The following is an 18801-nucleotide window of genomic DNA, read 5'->3' as shown; positions in this document are numbered from 1 at the left end:
GTAGACGCTCCCTCCTCTTGTTGGAGCCCGTTCCTCCAGCACCCTTCCTGGCACCGTCCAGTGGGTGCCCTGCCTTCCGGAAGTGAAGGTGCTTGTTCGAGGCGTTTCCTCTCGGAGAGGGATTTTACGAGGACCAGAAGTTCACCAAGGTCACCTCCAAGAACGGATCTTCTCGCGTAAGGACAGGAAGCGGCCTTGCCCAGTCCCCCTCGCGTGGCCTCTTGGGGTCTCCACCGACACTGCTGCTCCGACCTCGGGCTGCTGGTGCGCGGTGGTCCGCAGGCTGGGGGGAGCCGGGCTCGGCCTCGGCCTGACCGGCAGAGCACCTCGCCACGTCTTTGCGCCATGTCCCCGCCCCCGTCCCCGGCCCTGCCGCCGCCTCCTCCTCCGCTACGTCCGCGCCCCATTCGGGCTGTTGGTTCCTTTTAAGGAAACTTCTCTTCCTGCCCTCTGCCACTGAGTCACGCCCCAAGAACCCCAGGCGGCGGGTTCTTGGCCTGCCCTTTTTTGGTTTGTCTCCGTTTCTCCGATCCTGGGGAAAGAAAGCAAACAGCCTTATGCCTTTTAGAGATGGGACGTGAGCGTCAACACTGGCTTCTCCTTGCCCGTGTAACCGGCGGCCCCAGACCGAGGTGGTTTGGAATCCCAGAGGCGTGGGCTCCTGCGGTTCCGGATGTCGGAGGGGGAGCATCGCAGCGTCGGCGAGGCCCTTCCTCCCGGCGGCTGCAGGAGAGAGCACGCTCCGGCCTCCGCACCTCGGACACCGTTGCTGCTCCCGCGGTCCCCTCCCTCCCCCACGGAGCCGCGCCCCGCCCCCGCCTGGCGCCCACAGGACACGGGCTGTGGCTCCGCGTGGCCCTTGGCCCGAAAGCCCAGGCGCGCGGCCCCACCGCACCATCCGTAACTCCGTCACCTTGCGAAGCTCCTTTTGGTCTGCACGATACCGTTCTCCGGTTCCCAAGCTCCCTGTGGGTTTCCTGGGGGGGGGGGTCATTCTTCATGCTCCCCTGGCCCCCTCTCTGGCCTCCAAAGTTCCTGTCTCTCCTCTGTACCATCAGCCCGGAGTCCAAAGTCCCATCCGAGTTGTCTAAATCAGGCACTGGTGACCTCTACGTGTGCTCCGTCCTGGGCAAAATCTCTCTCCGCCCGTGGGGACCTGGAAAAAGGTGTTACCTGCTCGAAAATACAGCAGAGGGACAGGCACAGCAGAACAGTTACGCACTTTCCCCTTCAAAGGAAGAAAACATGAAAGAAAGGGGTCGTCGGTCCCAAGCAATTCCACAATTCCACCGGGAAACTCCATTCTCCAGGACTGGGAACGGTCTGTGGCTCAAGGCTTCGGCCGCGGCGTCCACATCCCACCCACCCCCCAGGCCAAGGCTGTTTCCTGAGAGTCGTCCTTCCATGTTCCTGAAGGACGGGACATGTTCACGGCGACGATCCCACCAGCCTGTTTTCCGCGTGCGGAGACATGGCGCGGTGACGAGCCCCTCTCTCGGCGGTCGTGTCGCCTCCCCTGTTGCCCGAGACGGTGCTGCTCCCTGCCGCTCTGCCCTGGGAAGGTCTCCAGAGCTCAGAGACGCTTCCGCATTGTAAGACATCGCGTCTTAGCTGCGACAGTCCGTGAATGCCATCCCCTCCCTGCCTCTCCCCTGCCCTGGAAGGCGTCACGGTCTTGATCACCTCTGCTCGCTGGCCAGCGGCTAATTGCGCTGATGAAGAATGAGGCCACCAAGAGCGGTCCCACGGGACAGTGTGACGGGCGTGAGGCTGAGACGCTGCCCACCGTCTCCGTCCCGAGCAAACGCCGTCCACTTAACCCACCCGCCCTCGGGGGCAGGCATCGGGCGGTTTCACAACGACTGTGCTGCTATTTACAGCTGCGGCCGACGAGGGCGCGGGACCCGCTCCGGCCTTTGTCCTGTGAGTGACTTCACCGTGTCCACACAACCCTTTGTCCAGCCCCACGGTAACACGCGGCATGCTTTTTTGGTCACCTCGTCTTCTTACTCGCCAAGCTCTGGTCCTTGTCTCGACATTCACTGTGTGCCCACAAGGGATGGGCCAGCCCTGGCCCCAGAGTGGCTGTGACCCCCGGTCAGACTCGGACCCTTCCCCCGAGGAACTCACACGTGGCCACAGACTGACCTGTGTCCCCGCCGAGTTCATTGGTTGAAGTCTGGAGAGCCGGGGTGATCGTATTCAGAGAGAAGGCTTTTAGGAGGTCAGATGAGATCATAAGTTCAGGGTCTTACTCTGCTGAGATTGGTGACCTTATAGGAAGAAAAGGAGGGCGCAACCTGTCCCTCTTGGCATTGACGCACGCTGGGGCAAGGCCACGGTGAGAAGGGGACCGTGTGCACACCAGGAAGAGACCCTGTGCCGGTTCTTAATCCGGGACTTCTAGCCTCCGGAACTATGGGAGGCGGACGGACATCTGGTGCCTCAGCCACCCTGCAGCCTGAGACACGCACAGGGACAGAAAAAAAGAAACCCGTCAGCTCGGAAAGCGGGGACCTGAGCACGCCCCAGCCCTGGGGTGGGACACCCCCCGACACCCACGTCCCGTACCCGCGCGCCCACCCCGCGACGCCCATGTCCCGTACCCGCCGCTTCTTGCCGGTTCTCCCCGACGTCCCCCCAAGGTCCTGGTTCCCGGGCGCTGTGTGCGGACTGTGGCTTTGGGCGGGACTCCTCTCCGTTGGGATCTTGGGATCGGATCGGCTACCCCTCAGCCCTAAAGCCGTGCTCTCCGCACGCTCCGGGGAGTATGCCAGGTTCCCTGAGGGTCCTTCGCCACCCAGCACCCCTGACTCGGAGGCAGGGTCGCCTCCAGCCTCCCCGGAAGTGGCCCGTGGGTCCCCCAGCTTGGGCAGACTTGTTGCCGCCGGAGGAGGGCTCTGAGATGCTGGGACCCTCCCCCGCCCCCCACCAAGCAGGCCTCCGGGAAGCCCCTCCACTCCCCCGGGGCCGGCAGCTAAGTCCTGTGTCGCAGTCTCTCCTAGGTGTCGTGTCCTCGCTCTGCAGCAGAGCTGGACGGCCCCGTGCCTGCCCGCTAATTAAGGTTAATGAGAGCTCTCCATCTGGAGGGCGGAAAGGCGAATCTGTTTTTTCGAGTCCACATCCTTGGCATTCCTCCCGGCCGGAAGGATCCAGAAAACACTGACAGTCTTCTTCTGGGGCCCGTTTCAAGGTTATAGAGCCCAATCCTGGCCCCAGACCAGACAGGGGGAGTCAGGCGGCAATTTTGCGGAGGTCTGACCTCTGCCGGCTCTGCAGGGATCAGTAATGACTTAGGGCAGACCCTGGGCCTGGGATTTCTGAGTCTGTGCCCGTGAGGCCAGACTGAGTCCCACTGTGACAGTCCGGCACATCCGTCCTTGCCCGAGAGCCACCGACAACCCTGACACATCAGCGCCACCAGGCCCGTGTGGCCCAGGCTCAGCTCTGCCGTTGCTCTGAGATCCGGAGCAAACTACTTCTCCCTCCTTCCAGTCGCTTTGTCTGCGAGGGGAATGTGTTTTCAAAGTATGGCTCACGGGACCCTCGGATCTCCACGGACGCCCAGAACGGAAAGTACACACCACACTCGGAATCACCGGCAGGAGCAGGTCTCGACCTAGCAGGGCGCGGGGCACTAGCCCCTCACCCCTGACACGTGCATGTGTACGTACAGATATTTCAGACTCCTTTTTATTTTATTTTATTTTAAGATGTATTTATTTATTTTAGAGCATGACCATGAGCGGGAGGAGAGAGGGAGACAAGTTCTCAAGCAGACTGTGCGGCGCGGGGAGCCTGACTCACGGCTCATCCCAGGACCCTGAGATCTCGCGCGCAGCCGAAACCACGAGTCAGATGCTTAACTGACTGAGCCCCCCAGGCGCCCCAGAGCTGGAACTTTCTAAAGGTTCCAATGGAAGTTATACAACTGGGAAGTGTGATTTAAGTGGAACTTCGAATCGGCAGATTAGCAGCTAATTGCACAGAGCAGAAGAGGAGATTACTGGACTGGCAGCCGCTTCGGAGGAAAGCGCTCAAACCACAGCATGAAAAGGAAAAACAAAACAGAGACGAAGATTCGCAGACGAATCAACTCAACCGGAAGGTCTACGTGCATTTGGGGAGCCAGAGAGGGGAAAGGGGGAGGATAGGACAGGCGCGTGTTTCAGGAGGGGAAGAGCCAAACGTCAAGAACTGATGGGACGGGAAGTGCGACCGGAGGAGGAAAACGCAGGGAGCAGCACGCCCAGGCTCGTGGGCAGGAGAGCGAAGACGAAGAGGAAATCTTCCGGGCAGTCCGAGAAGAAGGCACATTTCCTTCAAAGACGCCAGCAGGTAAGGCCTCAGGGAATATTACTGCCACGAGCCCCTCCTTCCCAAAAGTCATGCTGGAGGGGTGCACCAGGGGGCACTGAGTGTGTCCAACGGGAAAACCGAGGCTAAAACAACAGACAAAGGCCGTGGGCTCTCACCGCGGGAGGAGGACGGAGCCGACGGAAAGGGGAAGACTGGGGGGGAGGCGGAAGTTAGCGTGAGCTCCCTGCGTCTTCGTCTGGAGCGGCCGGGGGTCAAAAGATGCCGAACGCTGGCGATTCGAATTACAGAAACGTAAGTGCGTCCAAAAGAACGAAGAAACCCTTCGAGAGCGAATTCCAGTGACTCAAACCAGGTGGGGGAAGAGAGAACTAGGAGGAGGAATCAGGCATAAAGAAACAATTACAAACAAAAGAAAATAAAAATCAGACGAACAAGTAAAATTAACAGATTTATTTCAGTTCTCCACTTCCAAGGTCAGAAAGGAGACCCCAAATCCAGTAGAAAAAATAGATAAAAGATGTAAACTGGGGGCGCCTGGGTGGCTCAGTGGGTAAAGCCTCTGCCTTCGGCTCGGGTTAAGATCCCAGGACCTGGGATCAGGCCCCGCATCGGGCTCTCTGCTGGGCGGGGAGCCTGCTTCCTCCTCTCTCTCTCTCTGCCTACTTGTGATCTCTGTCTGTCAAATAAATAAATAAAATATTTTTTAAAAAAGATGTAAACTGACCGTTTTCCTTCACGAAAAGGAAACACAAATGGATCTTGAGCTGTTTAACTTCCTTCGCGAACAGAAACGAAACATGAAGGTGCTCCCAAGAGTTACACAGGCACACGCCCTTGCCAGGTCCCAGCAATGACACTTGAGATCCGAGCGTCTCGCCGTCGGTGCGTTTTACTTTTCAGAAAGCTTTAAGCAGGTATTGAATCCTAACTACTGACACGTACCCCGAGATGTCTTCAGTGACGTGTGCGAACACCTGCCTCTTTCTCTGACCGGCGCCCGAGACGTGAGGACGGAGAGACCAGCCCGATGAAATGAAATCAACACAGCGGAGTGTTAACAATGGTAGAGCTGGGGGGCGACTCTGTTCACTCTGTAGTTTTCTCAGATTCAGGAAAAAATATCTCCGGATCACCTTTCCCCCCCAAATTGGCAAAAACTGAAAAACTTGTTTTTTCAAGGTGGCAGGACCGTAGGAGACGCTGACGTAGGCACAGACTTGTGGAGAGAGTAATTCCGGTTGGAATTCAAATGGCGGACCCTCGGGGGGGGGGGGGAGGTTGTGCCCGACAGAATTTAGGTTGCGGTGTCGTCAGACGTGTGCGAGTGACACAAATTCCACCGCTGCCTGATAAACGACAGGGGAGAAATCGCCTAAACGTCTAACCGACACAAGAAGGGTCAAGTGTGCCATAACACACCCAGGCAAGAGACGTGACACGGGTGCGAACAAGAAACAGGCAACCCTCGTCGTGTCGAGGCGCAGTCATCTCCAAGGTCAATTATGTGAAAAGTAAGCCGGGGACAGTTTCTGTGACAGACTCACGGTTGTGCAAATAACATAAAGATCTCTGAGCATGTGCACGGAACAGACCTTCGGATGGGAAGGCGCTCGGACCGGGGGCCGTCCCCCCGCAGAGGAGCGGGGCTGCAGGAAGTTTTCACTGTTTCTCCTCATGCTTTTTGAATTTTGAACTGTGTACAAGTATTATTTGTACAAATATGTTAAATTTAGGCCTTGGGGCGCCTGGGTGGCTCAGTCCGTTAAATGTCTGCCTTCGGCTCAGGTCATGATCTCAGGGTCCTGGGATCGAACCCCACATCGGGCTCCCTGCTCAGCAAGGAGCCTGCTTCTCCCTCTCCTTCTGCCCTGCCCCCTGCTCCTGTTCCGTCTCTCAAAGAGATAAAATCTTTAAAAAAAAAAATTTAGTCCTCAGAAAACTAAAAATAGAATAACACCGACCCAGCCATTGGGCATTAGGATTGCAGCAGGTCTCACAGACGTATTTACACACTCACAGTCACGGTGGCGCTGTCCACGACAGCCAGGGGGTGAGACCGCCCACGTGTCCAGCCGTGGACAGATGGATAGACCAAATGTGGCGCACACATGCCCGGGAACACTACTCAGCCCGAACAGGAAGGAGCTCCTGACGCCGGCTACAACCTGGACAGACCCGGGGGACACCGTGCCCGGCGAAGTAAGCCGGTCACCAAGGGACAGATACGCAGGATTCCACTCGTATGAGGTCCCCAGAGGAGTCCGGTTCATAGAAGCGGGAAGGAGGTGGTGGGCCAGGGCCCGGCTGTTGAATGGGGTCCGAGTTTCAGTTTTGCAGGACCAAGAGCTCGGGGATGGATGCTGGGGACGGCTGCCCGGCAGTGTGGGTGTCCTTAGGGCGGCTGACGCGGGCACGCGGCAACGGGGACGGCGGCAAAGTTTATGTCATGCATATTTACAAAAATAAAATAAGACGCTATAGTTTGTAAAGGAAAGAAAGAAAGAATAAAGTGTCTGGGCCCTACCGCCACGCCTGGGGAGGAGCCCCCATTCTTCCTGTGCCCGGTCGAGGCTGGGGCTGCCTGTCTTGGGAAGTAACCGCCTCGGTCTGTCGTCTTGTTTCAGCGGCCGCCTGCACAGGTGCCTGTGCTCTGACTGGGAGGCTCTTAGCGACGGTGACATCCGGCCTCTCCCCTGCCCTCCAGGAGCAGCCCGACCCAGAGTGGGGGCCCCCCCGGTGGCCCTTATGACGTGCTGACCACTCCCACCGGCAGGTCAGTGCCCCCTGGGGAGGGGTGGGAGAGATCTGAGCGAGGGGACAGCGCGGTCACCGGTGGTCACGGATATGCCAGGACCGGCCCACCCAAGGCTTGCCTTGGTGTCCTCCTGAGGGCCCAGGTGGGGTAGGGGGGCACGGAGCCCACCGGCCTCACACCCGCGGACGGAGAGGCCTGGGGAGCTGGCGGTGCCTCACTCCCGTCTGGGCCTCAGTCGTCCCATTGATAAGACAGGCCCATGGCTACTCGGGGACTGGCCCCCGGGGCTGCCGTGAGGAGGAAAGGACAAACCAGATGCGAAGGGACAAATACAGCCCCAGTGCTGGGAAGATCCCGGGGGACGGTGAGGACGGTCACGGCGGGGGGAAGAGCGGCAGTGGCCTCGTCCTGCTGCAGGCGGCTCCCCACTCCACGCAGAGCCCTCCCCACCTGCCGGCCAGCGGCCACGCGGGCCACACTGCTGCCGCCTCCCCACCCCCTCGGACTGGCACCTGCATGCTGTCACCAGGCACAGGCCGGGCCCATGGAGTCACCACGTGGCCTTACACCCGGGCCTGCGGGGCGAGGCCTTGCTGGGTGGAGATGGGGTCCCTGCGGCTGCCCAAACCCGTCTTCCCCTCACACCTGTGCTTTCCGAACCCTGTGGCGGGGGTTCGGCAGACACCCCCGGGGAGGCCCCGAGGTCCCCGTGGTGGGGAGGGGACGCAGACCGTCATTCCCTAACCCCAGTGTCCCCACAGCCCGTCCCTACCCGCCGCTCCCCGTCCGGCTTCTGCTGTCGCCCGGACCTGCTCCTGACGGACTCTAGTTAGCGCTCTGCCGTCACCCTGGGGGCGGCTTGGCGGAGCTGAAAGCATCCCGATACCGTCCTTCCCGAGGCTCCGGGGCGGGTGGAGGCCGAGGGTGGGAGCGCCATCCCTACGAGGCTCCCACCTGCACCCAGCCCCACCCCCGCTGGGACCCCCCCACCTCCGCCGCCCCCCGTCCCCCCGAGGCACTGGCTGGGAGTCCCCCGCGGCTCAGGGCAGGGACCCTCAGGAGGGGCTAGGCCCCACGCTGTCCCCCAGGGGCCTGTGTCCCCGCCCCAGGCAGGGGTGTGGCCCTGCCTCCCCACGGCCTGGCTCTCTGCAGGGGTGGAAAATGGTACCGGTCAACCCCGAGCCGGAGGAGCCCGCCGCCGCAGCCCCGACATGGAGGAGCCCACGCCCGAGCCCGTCTACGTGGATGTGGACAAGGGGCTGACCCTGGCCTGCTTCGTCTTCCTCTGCCTCTTCCTCGTGGTGATGATCATTCGCTGTGCCAAGGTCATCATGGACCCTTACAGCGCCATCCCCACCTCCACCTGGGAGGAGCAGCACCTGGATGACTGAGGTGCGGGCGGGGCGGGGTGGGGGCCTCCGTGTCCCCGGGCCACCGGCCAGCCAGCCCGTGCAGCCGGGGATGGGTTTGGCCATGGACGGAGGAGGTTCACCGGGGCCTCACCTGCTCCCCCCACTCCGGGCATCACAGTCAGGGGCCGCGGGGGTTCCGCGGGGGGCTGGCCTGGAGATGACAGCCCGGGGCCCAGGGTCAGGAGGCCGGTCCGCACCGGGCCGTCCCTGTGGGATGATGGGGGGGTCCCCTTCCCCGGCTCCTGTGCACCTTCTGGGACTGGGTCCAGGGCAGACCCGCTCCGTCACACAACAGTGCTCTCGCGCTGAGGACGTTGTCTGCCCTTAAAATGCAAGGCAGCACAAGCACGGCCCGCAGCTCCGGCACAGACGTCCCTGAGCCCGAGCCCGGCCCACCAGGCAGCAGGGGTGTCGACGGCGGACGGAAGGGGCCTCGCCCAACCCTGGCACAAGGCACAGGCCTGCTTCCCAGCTGCATTGTTTAAACTAAGACACGGAGGGGTCTGTCTTCCCCGTCATAAATGAAATGTGCATTTTGGGAATTTGGGAACATACAGAAAAGGAAGGACACAACCCCACCTCCCGGAAGCGGCCGTTTTGATACGTCTCCCCCAGGCTTTTCTTACGCGTCTCTTTTTAAAGGTCACCTTTGTACCGTACGCGCGACGTGGCACCACTTGGTCGTAGGGCACGGACGCTCTCCGGTCCCGTCACGTCCCGTCATCTCAGCGGGCAGGGAGGCTCCTTCAGTACCGCCCTTGGCCGCAGGCTTCGGTCGGGTCGGTGACGTCCCCGCACACGACCCTCTTCCACGCGGTACGGTCTCGGACGCGCACACGCTGCGGGGGGAGCCCTGGACCAGGGGCCCTGGGTCTCGTCCTCAGTGACCCGAAGTCGGCGTGACTGTGAGCGAGTCCCGCCCCCTGTGCCGGCCTCTGTCCCTTCACGTCACCACAGGGGGGCGGGGGGGGGGAGACTTGGCCTCTTTGTTTTGGGTGCGGCTCCTGCAGCTGAAGGATGGGAGGGGTTGGTGGGGGGCAAGGGACAGGTTGCTGATAGTGACTCTTCTCGGGGCCTCCCTCCTCCCCCATCACCTCTGTCTGTGACCTTGAGCAAGAACACGTCCCAGCGCCCCTGCATGCCGCTGTGCCGCCCCGAATAACTCTCTCGGCCTCTCTGAGCCCCAGCTCCCTCCTCCATAGCAGGAGGGAACCGCGTCTACCTCACGAGGTTGTTAGGTTGTTGTGAGGACGGAAGGAAGGAACCCGGGCCACATCGGTGTCCTTCCTTGACTCCACCCCCGGGAGAAGCCAGGGGTCCGAGCCCCTCCCCCTCCCAGCAGAGCCCGGAACCCCAGGACTTTCCTCAACCTCCCAGGACCCCTTCCGGGCCAGCTCTCCCAGCCAGGACCCCTGGTCAGAGGGATACTCACAGCAACCTCTCCTAGCACCTGACCTCAAGGGATAGGGTGCCTGTCCCTTTACACCACTGTCATCTGCTGAACCACACACCTTATGAAGTTACGCCAGAACCCCTCCCTCGGAGGCATGACCCGCCCTCCCCATCAGGAGAGGCCTGCGCCTGTGAGGAAGGGCCGAGCTCCCTTCCCGCCCCTGCGTCCCAGCCCTGGGTCCCACCCCAACCCGGGCACCGGGGCAGCGGGTTTCCAAAGCACTGTCACCACTCGGTGACCCTACAAGCGAGCAAGGCCACAGCTGTTTAGGCACAGTCCAGGGCCTGTGGGTCCAGCCGTCCCCCCACCGCACACGCAAGCACACACCCACTTTATGGGAGGCACAAAGGGGCGGCTGGCAAGGGCAGCGAACCGCGATGCGCTGGACTCTGGGGGAAGGAGGGGTCTAGAGCAAGGACCCTGGGCATCGCCTCAGGCCCAGCCGCCGCCTTGGCTCTGCAGCCTACCCCAGAGGCCCCCAGCACTGCTGTGGAACCCCGGCGGTGTGCGCTACCGTGGGAATCAGCAGCAGCTCGAGGGCCGTTAGGGACAGAGCCCAAGAACGGAGGGGAGGCCTCTCCTGGAGATACTCTGGGGTTCTCTGGAGGGAAGGACGTGCCCTAGGGTCACATCGGCAGTGGTGAGGAGTTTGCTGCAAATCCAGGATCCTGGGCCCCATCCCGACCTCCAGGGTCCCGGGCTCTGGGGACGGCGCCCGGGAATCTGCCCGGCAGAGCCCCCAAGCGGCGGGTGAGTGCCCTGGAGTTTGAGAACCACGGCTCTGGGGGGCCCGGGCTCCCACTTCATTCTTTTCCACACTTAGATTTGCTGATATTTCTCTGGACTTTTTTTTTCTTTTTGGTGGCAAGGGGAAATAACATTTCAGAAAAGATGAAAAATAAAAAAAATCACACCCCACCCGAGCCTCTAGCGGAAGAGGGATTTCCACTGTGTACGCACGCGCTCCCCTCTAATCCTTGTCCAAATGCAAGATATATTTTTCATAAACGTCATCGGTTACATCACTGAGAGCCACAGTCCCCCCTGGCATCACGTCCTGAGCGTGTTTCTGCCACACCTGGCTGTTGGGCGTCTGAGCGGCGACAGGACGTGCCATCCGGCACGTGCAGTTCTCCACACTCCCACGATTAAGTACTCGGTGGCTTTCGTCCTCCCCATTACGTGCACCACGAGACCAAAGGATAGAGGCAGGTGGGACGGGCGCTGGGTGTGGGCTCAGACAGTGGGGAGGAGACACTCAAACCCCAGCCCGTCGGCCTAAGACACACGTAGCATCTGATCATGTGAAAGGGCGTGGGGAGCCTCTGCGGCAGCTCTCCGGGGCTCGGGATGAGGGGTGGGCTTCTGCTCCGGCTCCTGGCCGGCCGGGTGTGGTGTGGGGCTGTGGGTGGAGGGAGAAACTGCCCAGCAAAAGAAATAAACGGAATTTTTGATGCCTGGAACCCGGCAGAGAAGTGGGAGGATTTGGCGAGAACAGCCTGGGAGGCCGGCCACAGTCCGGGACTTCAGGGAAAAGACGACCAGAAAGTCCCCGCCGCGGAGAGAGGACGGAGGACATTCCAGACGGTGGTGTCCGGGGGCCACCCTGGGCTGTCGTCCGCACTGTGCTCGGCTCAGCCCCCCGGGTCCCTCCAGACTCTCAGGAGAGTCAGCTCCCCGTCCCTTCTGTGGCAGTGGCATCTGGGGACGACAAGGGCATCTGGACGCCGGGCCGTGGGAGGGAATGCAACCTGGAAAGGGACAGGTGGGCAGCCCACACAGGCCGGCAGTCGAGGACGGCCCCCGAGAACCCCCCCAGACAGGCCGATGGGAGAAACAGGACACGCGCCTCGCCAGCCTGAAGTATCACTTCCCACCGCCTCTTATTCCTTCCAACTAGTTGCTCAAACGTCGACCAAGGTTTTGTCGAACTGAAAAGGCCCAGGTCTCCCTCGCCCATGACACGGGCCCCAAACTCCAGCAGCCAGCTCCCGAGGATGCTTCCAAACGCCCGCCGGAGAGAGCTCCACGGCCGCTGTGCCCACGGCCGGGGTTCCGCGTCCCACGGTCTCCTGCTGAAGAGCGGCCCGGCCCCCCGGGAAGGTGGACAAGGCGCACGGACTCTGCACGGGCTTCTCCGGCCCTGTCTGCTGAGAGGCGCCCTCCCCGGGTCCTCACCAACATTTCCAGCCATTCTGTCCAAACGCAGGTCGTCTGCGTCCAGTGGGGCCAGTGGCCCCCACTACCCCGGCCCTGCCCCCAGAGCCTCGTATCCTCGATGGCCACCAGCCGAGGCCCGCCCGCCCTCCTGCGGAGCCTCTCTTTGGGACCCGAGTCGGTCAGCCTCCTAGCAGAACAGGGACGGCTCGCCCAAAGTGTCCTGTGCTTTGAGGGCGTCCCCAAAGGGTACTGAGGGGCTGGACAGGCCCAAGGGAAACAACACGAGATGGAAAAGCGGCCCATGGTGGGAGGCGGCGGCCTCTCAGGACCCAGCAGGACCGCAGCAGCGGGAGAGGGCTCACCCACGGGGGCCGCGGCCACAGGGAGAGAATGGGAACTTCCTGCCCAGACCTCAGCCCAGCAGGGACCACGTTGCGGGGGGTGCACCTTGTGCTCTCAGGTTCGGCCCTTGGTCTCTCCTCTGGGTCCCTCATTGGCCGAAACAACAGATCCCCGTGGTCGGGGGAGCCTGGGCGGAGCGGTTCAGCTGTCGGCGTTCTGGGGCGAACCAGATGTAACCAGGACAAGCCGGCCCCGTCAGCACTCAGTACACGTCCGTGAACTTCGCCTGGATGGGAAAAAGGGTAAACACGCCCTGCACGGGGCAGACATCAAGGTCTGTCACTCAGCACGGGTCTGGTGGAGGGGGACCGTGCCGGTGCAGTCCCACTCCCGGCTGGGCTGAGCCACCTCCGGGTCAGTAAATGAACAATCCCTACATGGCACGGCCGCCAGCGCCCTCCCTTCCGTGGCCGGCCACCAGCCCAGCTCGATGACCACCACGTCGTTCCTCCCCACCCACGCCACATCCCGCCACCCTCCAGCATTCCCGTGGCTGCTGGAGTACTTCCCCCGGCAGAATGTCCCGTTCTTGGTGACCTGTCTTCATTGGGCTGCCGGTTTCTACCACCCACAAAGAACATGAAGAGGGTTTCAAGGCCTCCCCTGCTCGGAGAGAACAGGAGCTCTGGGACAGTGTCACTCCAGCTATGGTCTCAGGATGGGTAACATCGGCGTCACTGGGGCGTGTGGGATGAGTCACGAGGGGCTCCCCAGGGACTCTCTGGGTTCCAGAACCAGTCGCCCTTGCTCCCCGCCCCCACTGCAGAGCAGCACCCCACTTCCCACTGGCCCTTGGGACCGATCAGTCTGACCGTGCAGTCATCGCCTCCTCTGCCCCCCGGGTCAGGAAGAGGAGACCCAGGGACCACACGAAGAGCCCCTGCGGCACGCCGGTCACAAACGAGCTCTTCTGCAGAAGGTCGTGTTGCTGAGATGCACGAGATGAATGAAGCCCTGCACACGCTGGGGACGCGGGCGCGGCAAGTCCGCAGCCGGCACGTGGAGCTCGGCCCGCCTCCCTCCGTGACAGAAGGGGTCCCGGGGAAATCAGCCCACCCCCAAGCGGCTGGCCGGTTCCCACAGCCCGCTCCTGGGGAGTGGGGTCCCACCGGGGCCGGACGTGGGCCTCGCTCATCGGCGGGTTGCAGATCTAGACATGATGGCAACAGAGGAGGCTTAGTGGGGGGCAGCCCCGCTGCTGAGCCCCTAAACGGCCCCATCCGTCCACTGTGGCCGCTGTGTTCACGCCACTGCGCAAGCGCCAGGTGGGTGAGGGGAGGGCCGACCTCCACAGCTGATCACCGAGGCCTTGCCCAGCCTGGATGACCTGACGGGCACTCCATCGGCACATGAGCGTCTCTGTTCAAGACCCGTCCAAAGACGTGCTTCCACATGCGTCTCCCAGGACGGCCCTGAAGCCTCTCTTCCAGAACCTTCCACACTGGGCGCGCGGGTTCTCCTTCCGGGGTGGTCAGAAGGTCGCACGGTACCCCTGTCGGCCGCAGACCCTCCCTGTAGCACGTGGCCCCTCCCGGCCCGCGGGACCCCATCATCACGTGGCACTGGCCTCTGGGAACCTCGTCCCTCACCACTGTCCCCGACCCGAGCGAGAGCTGTCCCAGCACCCGCCCCCTCACTCATGCGTTCCTAATGTCTTTGCCATGGCATCGGCCTCAGGGCCCCTGGAGAGGCTGGTTTTGGGGGTGACTGAACCAGGCGGTCGCGCGGAATGGCCTCACTCCAACGTCCCACCTCCCTGAGCCTCAGACCCCTCCCTCGGCGCCACTCCCGGGAAAGTGCAGACATCATCCCAGACGGTCCTTTGTGCACGCCAAGGATACCCGAGGGGGGTTTCGTTTAGGGACCGTTTCCAGAAGCGTAGACAGGCTTAAAAGAGCCAGCAAGGGACGGTGAATAACCCAGGATCGATGACGACCAGAAGCCACCGCCAGCCCTTGCTTGGGGATGGGGTGGGGGGCGCGGCCATGCTGCCCGCAGGAGCTGGGAGCCACGGCTAGAGGGACCCAGCGGGACACGGCCTCCCCAAACGGCCTGGAAGGGAGGACGTGAGGAGACGAGGGGTCCCAGCTTCTTTCCTTTCCGCATCCCACTCTCGGCCTGAGCCTCCGCCGCCCCTTCTCAGCGAGCAGCCCGAGGCCGTGGGCCTGGGTGCTGTCATCCCCAGAGATCATGCCCGGCCCGGGGGGCACAGCGGGGCAGGGAAGGATGGAGAAGAGATCTGGGGAGGCAAACCGAGCGTCACCGGCATCGGGCCCTTGGAGTTCTTCCTTGACAACAGATGTGAGGCGTGGCCCAGCCAGGGCACCCGCTGATGTGCTAACGGAATATTTGCGAAGGAGGCGGGCATCAGCCGTCCTCGCTGCCCCCTGCGCTGCTTGTGCAGTTTTGTCCTCTCGCTGTCTCTCTCGCTCTCTCCAGCCGGCTGCCCCAAAGCCAGGGCACCCCGGCTGAGCGCTGCGGTACTGCTTTCTCCTAGAGAAAGGGCTCTCCTTGCCTGACACACGTAGTCCAGAGGGACCACAGAACCGGGAACCCTGCAGCCCGACCACGCAGGAAAGTGGCTGGTCACTACCCCCCGGTCATCCCGCCCGATATGAGAAGCCAGCCCCGGCACGCAGCAGTCAGCCCGAGAAGGGGGCTCCCTCAGCAGGGCTGTGGGGACATCCCGGGACCGGTCGAGCTCTCCTCGGGTCTGAGAGACGAGCCTGGCGTGGAGCTCACGGCCACAAAGCAGGGGGCTTGGCGAGACAGGGCCGCCCACACTTAGGAGCGGCTCCCGGGTGACAGGGCTTGGCACACAAACTAGCGGTCGAGGGCAACGTTCCAACCCCGAACCGTAATCTGCCGCCGAGAGAAGGGCCGCCCTCGAGCTTGCACGTTCTGGAGCCCGTCTCAGGCCCCCACTCAGATGTGTGGAAAGAGCAAGTGTCTTCGTTGCACAAAAAATACCAGAGACCACGTGGGGCTCAGAGGGGGAGGCAGGGCGGCCGCACGGCCCTCGATCCCGGGTCAGGGCGTCCTTCCCCAGGGCGCATGCTTCAGCGGGCCCAGCACGCGACAGACAGACAGGCAAACATTCACGTAAGTGTCACAGGGTCCCCTCTGTCCCTCGAGGGTCCGCCCGCACACCACGTGCCCCTCCCTTGAGTGACGCCGGCCGGGCCCCAGGCGCAGCCTCTCCCCATGCCTGCACCCCGTGCAAGGGAACCGGCGTGCGTGCCGCGCGGCTCTGCGGTGGGTCGCGGCCACCGTGGGAGGGGGGCCTGTCCCCGGGCGCAGGGAGGCGGGGCGGCGGTAAAGAGAAAGTGGGCGAAGGCGAGACGGTGGTCGGCTGCGTCAACACTCCCAGCACGAAACCCGCCGCGGCAGGCCCACAGCAGGGGCCTTCCCAGATGCGCCCGCCCTGGTTTTCCTGCTCTTTGACTCATTTGTATACGTCGGGCCTCCTCAAGGCACACGAAGAGTGTTACTAAGTATTCCCCGTGGCCACTAGACAAACACCGAACGCCAGGCTGGCAGATCGTGTTATTTTTACGGAAAGTATGTGAAAGGATTTAATGAAGTTTTTTAAAAATTAATTTAAACATTTCAGCTTGATTTAGATAACTTTGATATGCGATGTTAATGTTCCTCAATTATAATTTGTACCTTGCCTTTAACTCTAAAGGAGATTTTGAATCTTATCAAAGAAAAATAACTGAAAAGTACATATAAAATAAATTTAATTTTGCAACTTTTAACACTGGAGTTTTGTGAGACTGTTTAATATTTTGTACATTTTGAGTATAATTCACTTTATTTTCTCATCATTTTGTCTCTCAGTAAAACCCGAGTTATGTCAAAAGCTTGGTTATGACAAAATAATTAGCTGTTATAATGAAATTAAGGCAAGAACAATACATTTTAAATTTTAAAATTTTATTTAAAACCATTTTTAGAACTCACGAATTTGTAGGTCGCTCATGCTCATTCCAAACTCTCCCCAGCTCTGCTCACGTGCAATGATGGGACTGTTCTGTTTGACAGGAGACCAGACTGACGGTCCGAGGGCGGCGAGGGGTGGGTCGGGGTGGCCCAGGGGCGGGGATCAAGAGGACCCCGTCGTGACGGGCACGGGGGAGGCAGGCCAGCGCTGGGTCTCTATGCTCTACACCCGAAACTGACAGAACCCCGTATGTTAATGACGCTTCAATTAAGCAAAGAAAACCAAGCAAACTGCTGTGCTTGATGTCATGCCAATCTTCAATCCCACAAACACCACAGACGGTTTTGCAGCTACTTCTGTGTCGTTATGAAAACATGCCACGTCGAGGCAGGGGCACAGGATGACTTTTATTTCACACCTGGTAAACACTGAGGCGGAAGTGGGTCTCCGGTGTCTCCGGGTTGGGGCGGACCTGGGAATCAGGCGTAACCCGCCCCTGTGATCTCCCAGATACTCATCCATCCGTTAAGCAGACAGATGCTGAGCTGGGCAGGCCCTGTGCGAGCTCGCGGGGAAGTTTCCCGAGCGGCAGGTCACTGCCCTCGGGAGCTCAGCCTCTGCAGAAGGCAGGCGTGGCTCGAATGATCAGACGGCACCGGTCAGAGACACGAGACGCTCCGCCCCGATCCCGCTGCAGGGACGGACCCTCCGCCCCAGCTGCTGGCTCAGTCTCGGAATAATCCTGGCCCCAGTCGTGGTCTCTGAGAGCTCGAGAAACCAAACGGAACAGCAGACTCTGCCAGGAAGCCCTACCTGCTGCCGCCTCCCTCAGGTCAGTGGCCCCTCTGAGCCCTTCCTGCCTCTCCCCCAGGCCTGGGGGTCCTGCCGAGGGGACAGGAAAGGGCAGATACAGGAGATAGAGTCATGCTTCGGAAGGCAACCCTGTCACGGTAATTTTTCCCGACGGTGTTAAAAATACACGCTTCCAAACTAAAGAAAGAAAAATATAACCACTTTTGAGATGCATTTTGTGTCCGGAGTCTTTGAGATAAAATCAATAAGGTGCCTGAAATCCTAAAGCTCCCTTGTCCCCCAAAATCCGGTCTTGGCCCGAGGCTAGCCTCATCCTTGGACCAGCCACCAGATCTGCCAACCCCGTCCACAGGTTCAAAAAGCCTCTAATTCATGCCAAACCTTTGTTAAAGAAAGAAAATTTGGCCATCTGAGCGATACTGGATTTCCACTGAAATCAGCCAAGATTGGAGACTCTGGCCCAGGGCTCGACTGTCAGAGTCAGCTACGCGAGAGCAGGTCCGAGTGTGTGGCCTCCCAGCCTGCAGGCTCTAGAGACGCCAGCGGCCCCCCAGGATCCATTTGCCTCCTCTTCTTTAGCTGCTGAGCTCTGGTTTTAACTGAAGAAACAATGCATTCAGCTCCAAGGTTGCTTCCCCAGACTTCCTTGCAATGAGGTGTGGTCTCATGAGTCAGTTCCTACCCAAGGAATCGGATGAGGAGTGTGATGGGGAACTCATCGCAGGGAGAGGGAGGCTGCTCAAACTGACATAACTCAGCCAGAAGGGGGTATTCTATCCTCCACCCCCAGCCCCCGCCTCTTGATTTCCTTCTTCTGCCGGCCTGGAACTTGGGCACAGTGGCTGGAGCTCCAGCAGCCTCTCGTACCACGAGGCAGCCTTGAGGATGAAAACCACATGCTGAGGATAGGCATTGTGGGCTCTCCAGGACACTGGTCTTGTCATAAACGCCAGACTTCCCGGCCCCGGAATGCTTTCACAGGAGAAACGCCGGCCCCTCGATGTTCCTAGAAGCGACACGCACACCCCATCCTCGGGACTTTGCTTGACGAGTCCCTCGGCCTGGAGCATTCTCTCTGCAGATAGCCCTCCAGCTGGCTCCCTCCCTCTGGCTGCCTGGCAGGAAAGCGCTGAGAACCTGAGACTTAAGCCTCCCCCGACCACCTGCTTATGATAACACCCACACCCCCCAGTGTCCCAGAGACTCACTGCTACCTCACACGTGGTCTGTCTTCCTTGCCCCTCTGCGTACAGTCTGTCTCCCTCCTACTGGAAAGGCCCCCTATGAGCCGAGGGTGGGTGATTCTGTGCTCTGCTGTGTCTCTTGTGCCTAGAACGGTGCTCGACACAGAGGGGGCTCCCCACAAAGATTTCAGGAACGAATGGATGGCACGATCTGACGGACAGGCTCTGCACACTCAGCCCCGCTCCCAGGCTCTGCTGTGAGGTCCGTCATCTCAAGAGAAGTCACCGTGGACCAGGAACCCAGCTGGGTCTGGGGCTGCCCGTCTGCCGCGGGTAGGGCTCACTCTCCTGATTCT

General features: G+C 60.9%; 1 protein-coding gene across 2 annotated transcripts in view; it reads left to right on the top strand.

The window, feature by feature from the left end:
• CTXND1 (cortexin domain containing 1) overlaps nucleotides 1-16263 on the top strand; it is a 46993-nt gene extending 30730 nt beyond the window's left edge. The window contains exons 2-4 of one of the 2 annotated variants that reach the window (XM_080807804.1): nucleotides 6945-7093; nucleotides 8228-8467; nucleotides 9130-16263. In XM_080807804.1, the coding sequence (XP_080663930.1) occupies nucleotides 8287-8466 (180 nt within the window). In that variant the 5' untranslated portion in view covers nucleotides 6945-7093; nucleotides 8228-8286 and the 3' untranslated portion in view covers nucleotide 8467; nucleotides 9130-16263. Of the gene's footprint in view, nucleotides 1-6944; nucleotides 7094-8227 lie in introns of both variants that reach the window. The other variant, XM_080807803.1, reaches the window with a different exon arrangement.
• Nucleotides 16264-18801: the final 2538 nt, after the last annotated feature.

Source organism: Martes martes (assembly GCF_963455335.1).
Source record: "Martes martes genome assembly, chromosome: 7".
Classification (NCBI taxonomy): domain Eukaryota; kingdom Metazoa; phylum Chordata; class Mammalia; order Carnivora; family Mustelidae; genus Martes; species Martes martes.
The sequence above is the reverse complement of the archived record's forward strand: the minus strand, read 5'-3'. Positions and strand labels throughout refer to the sequence as shown.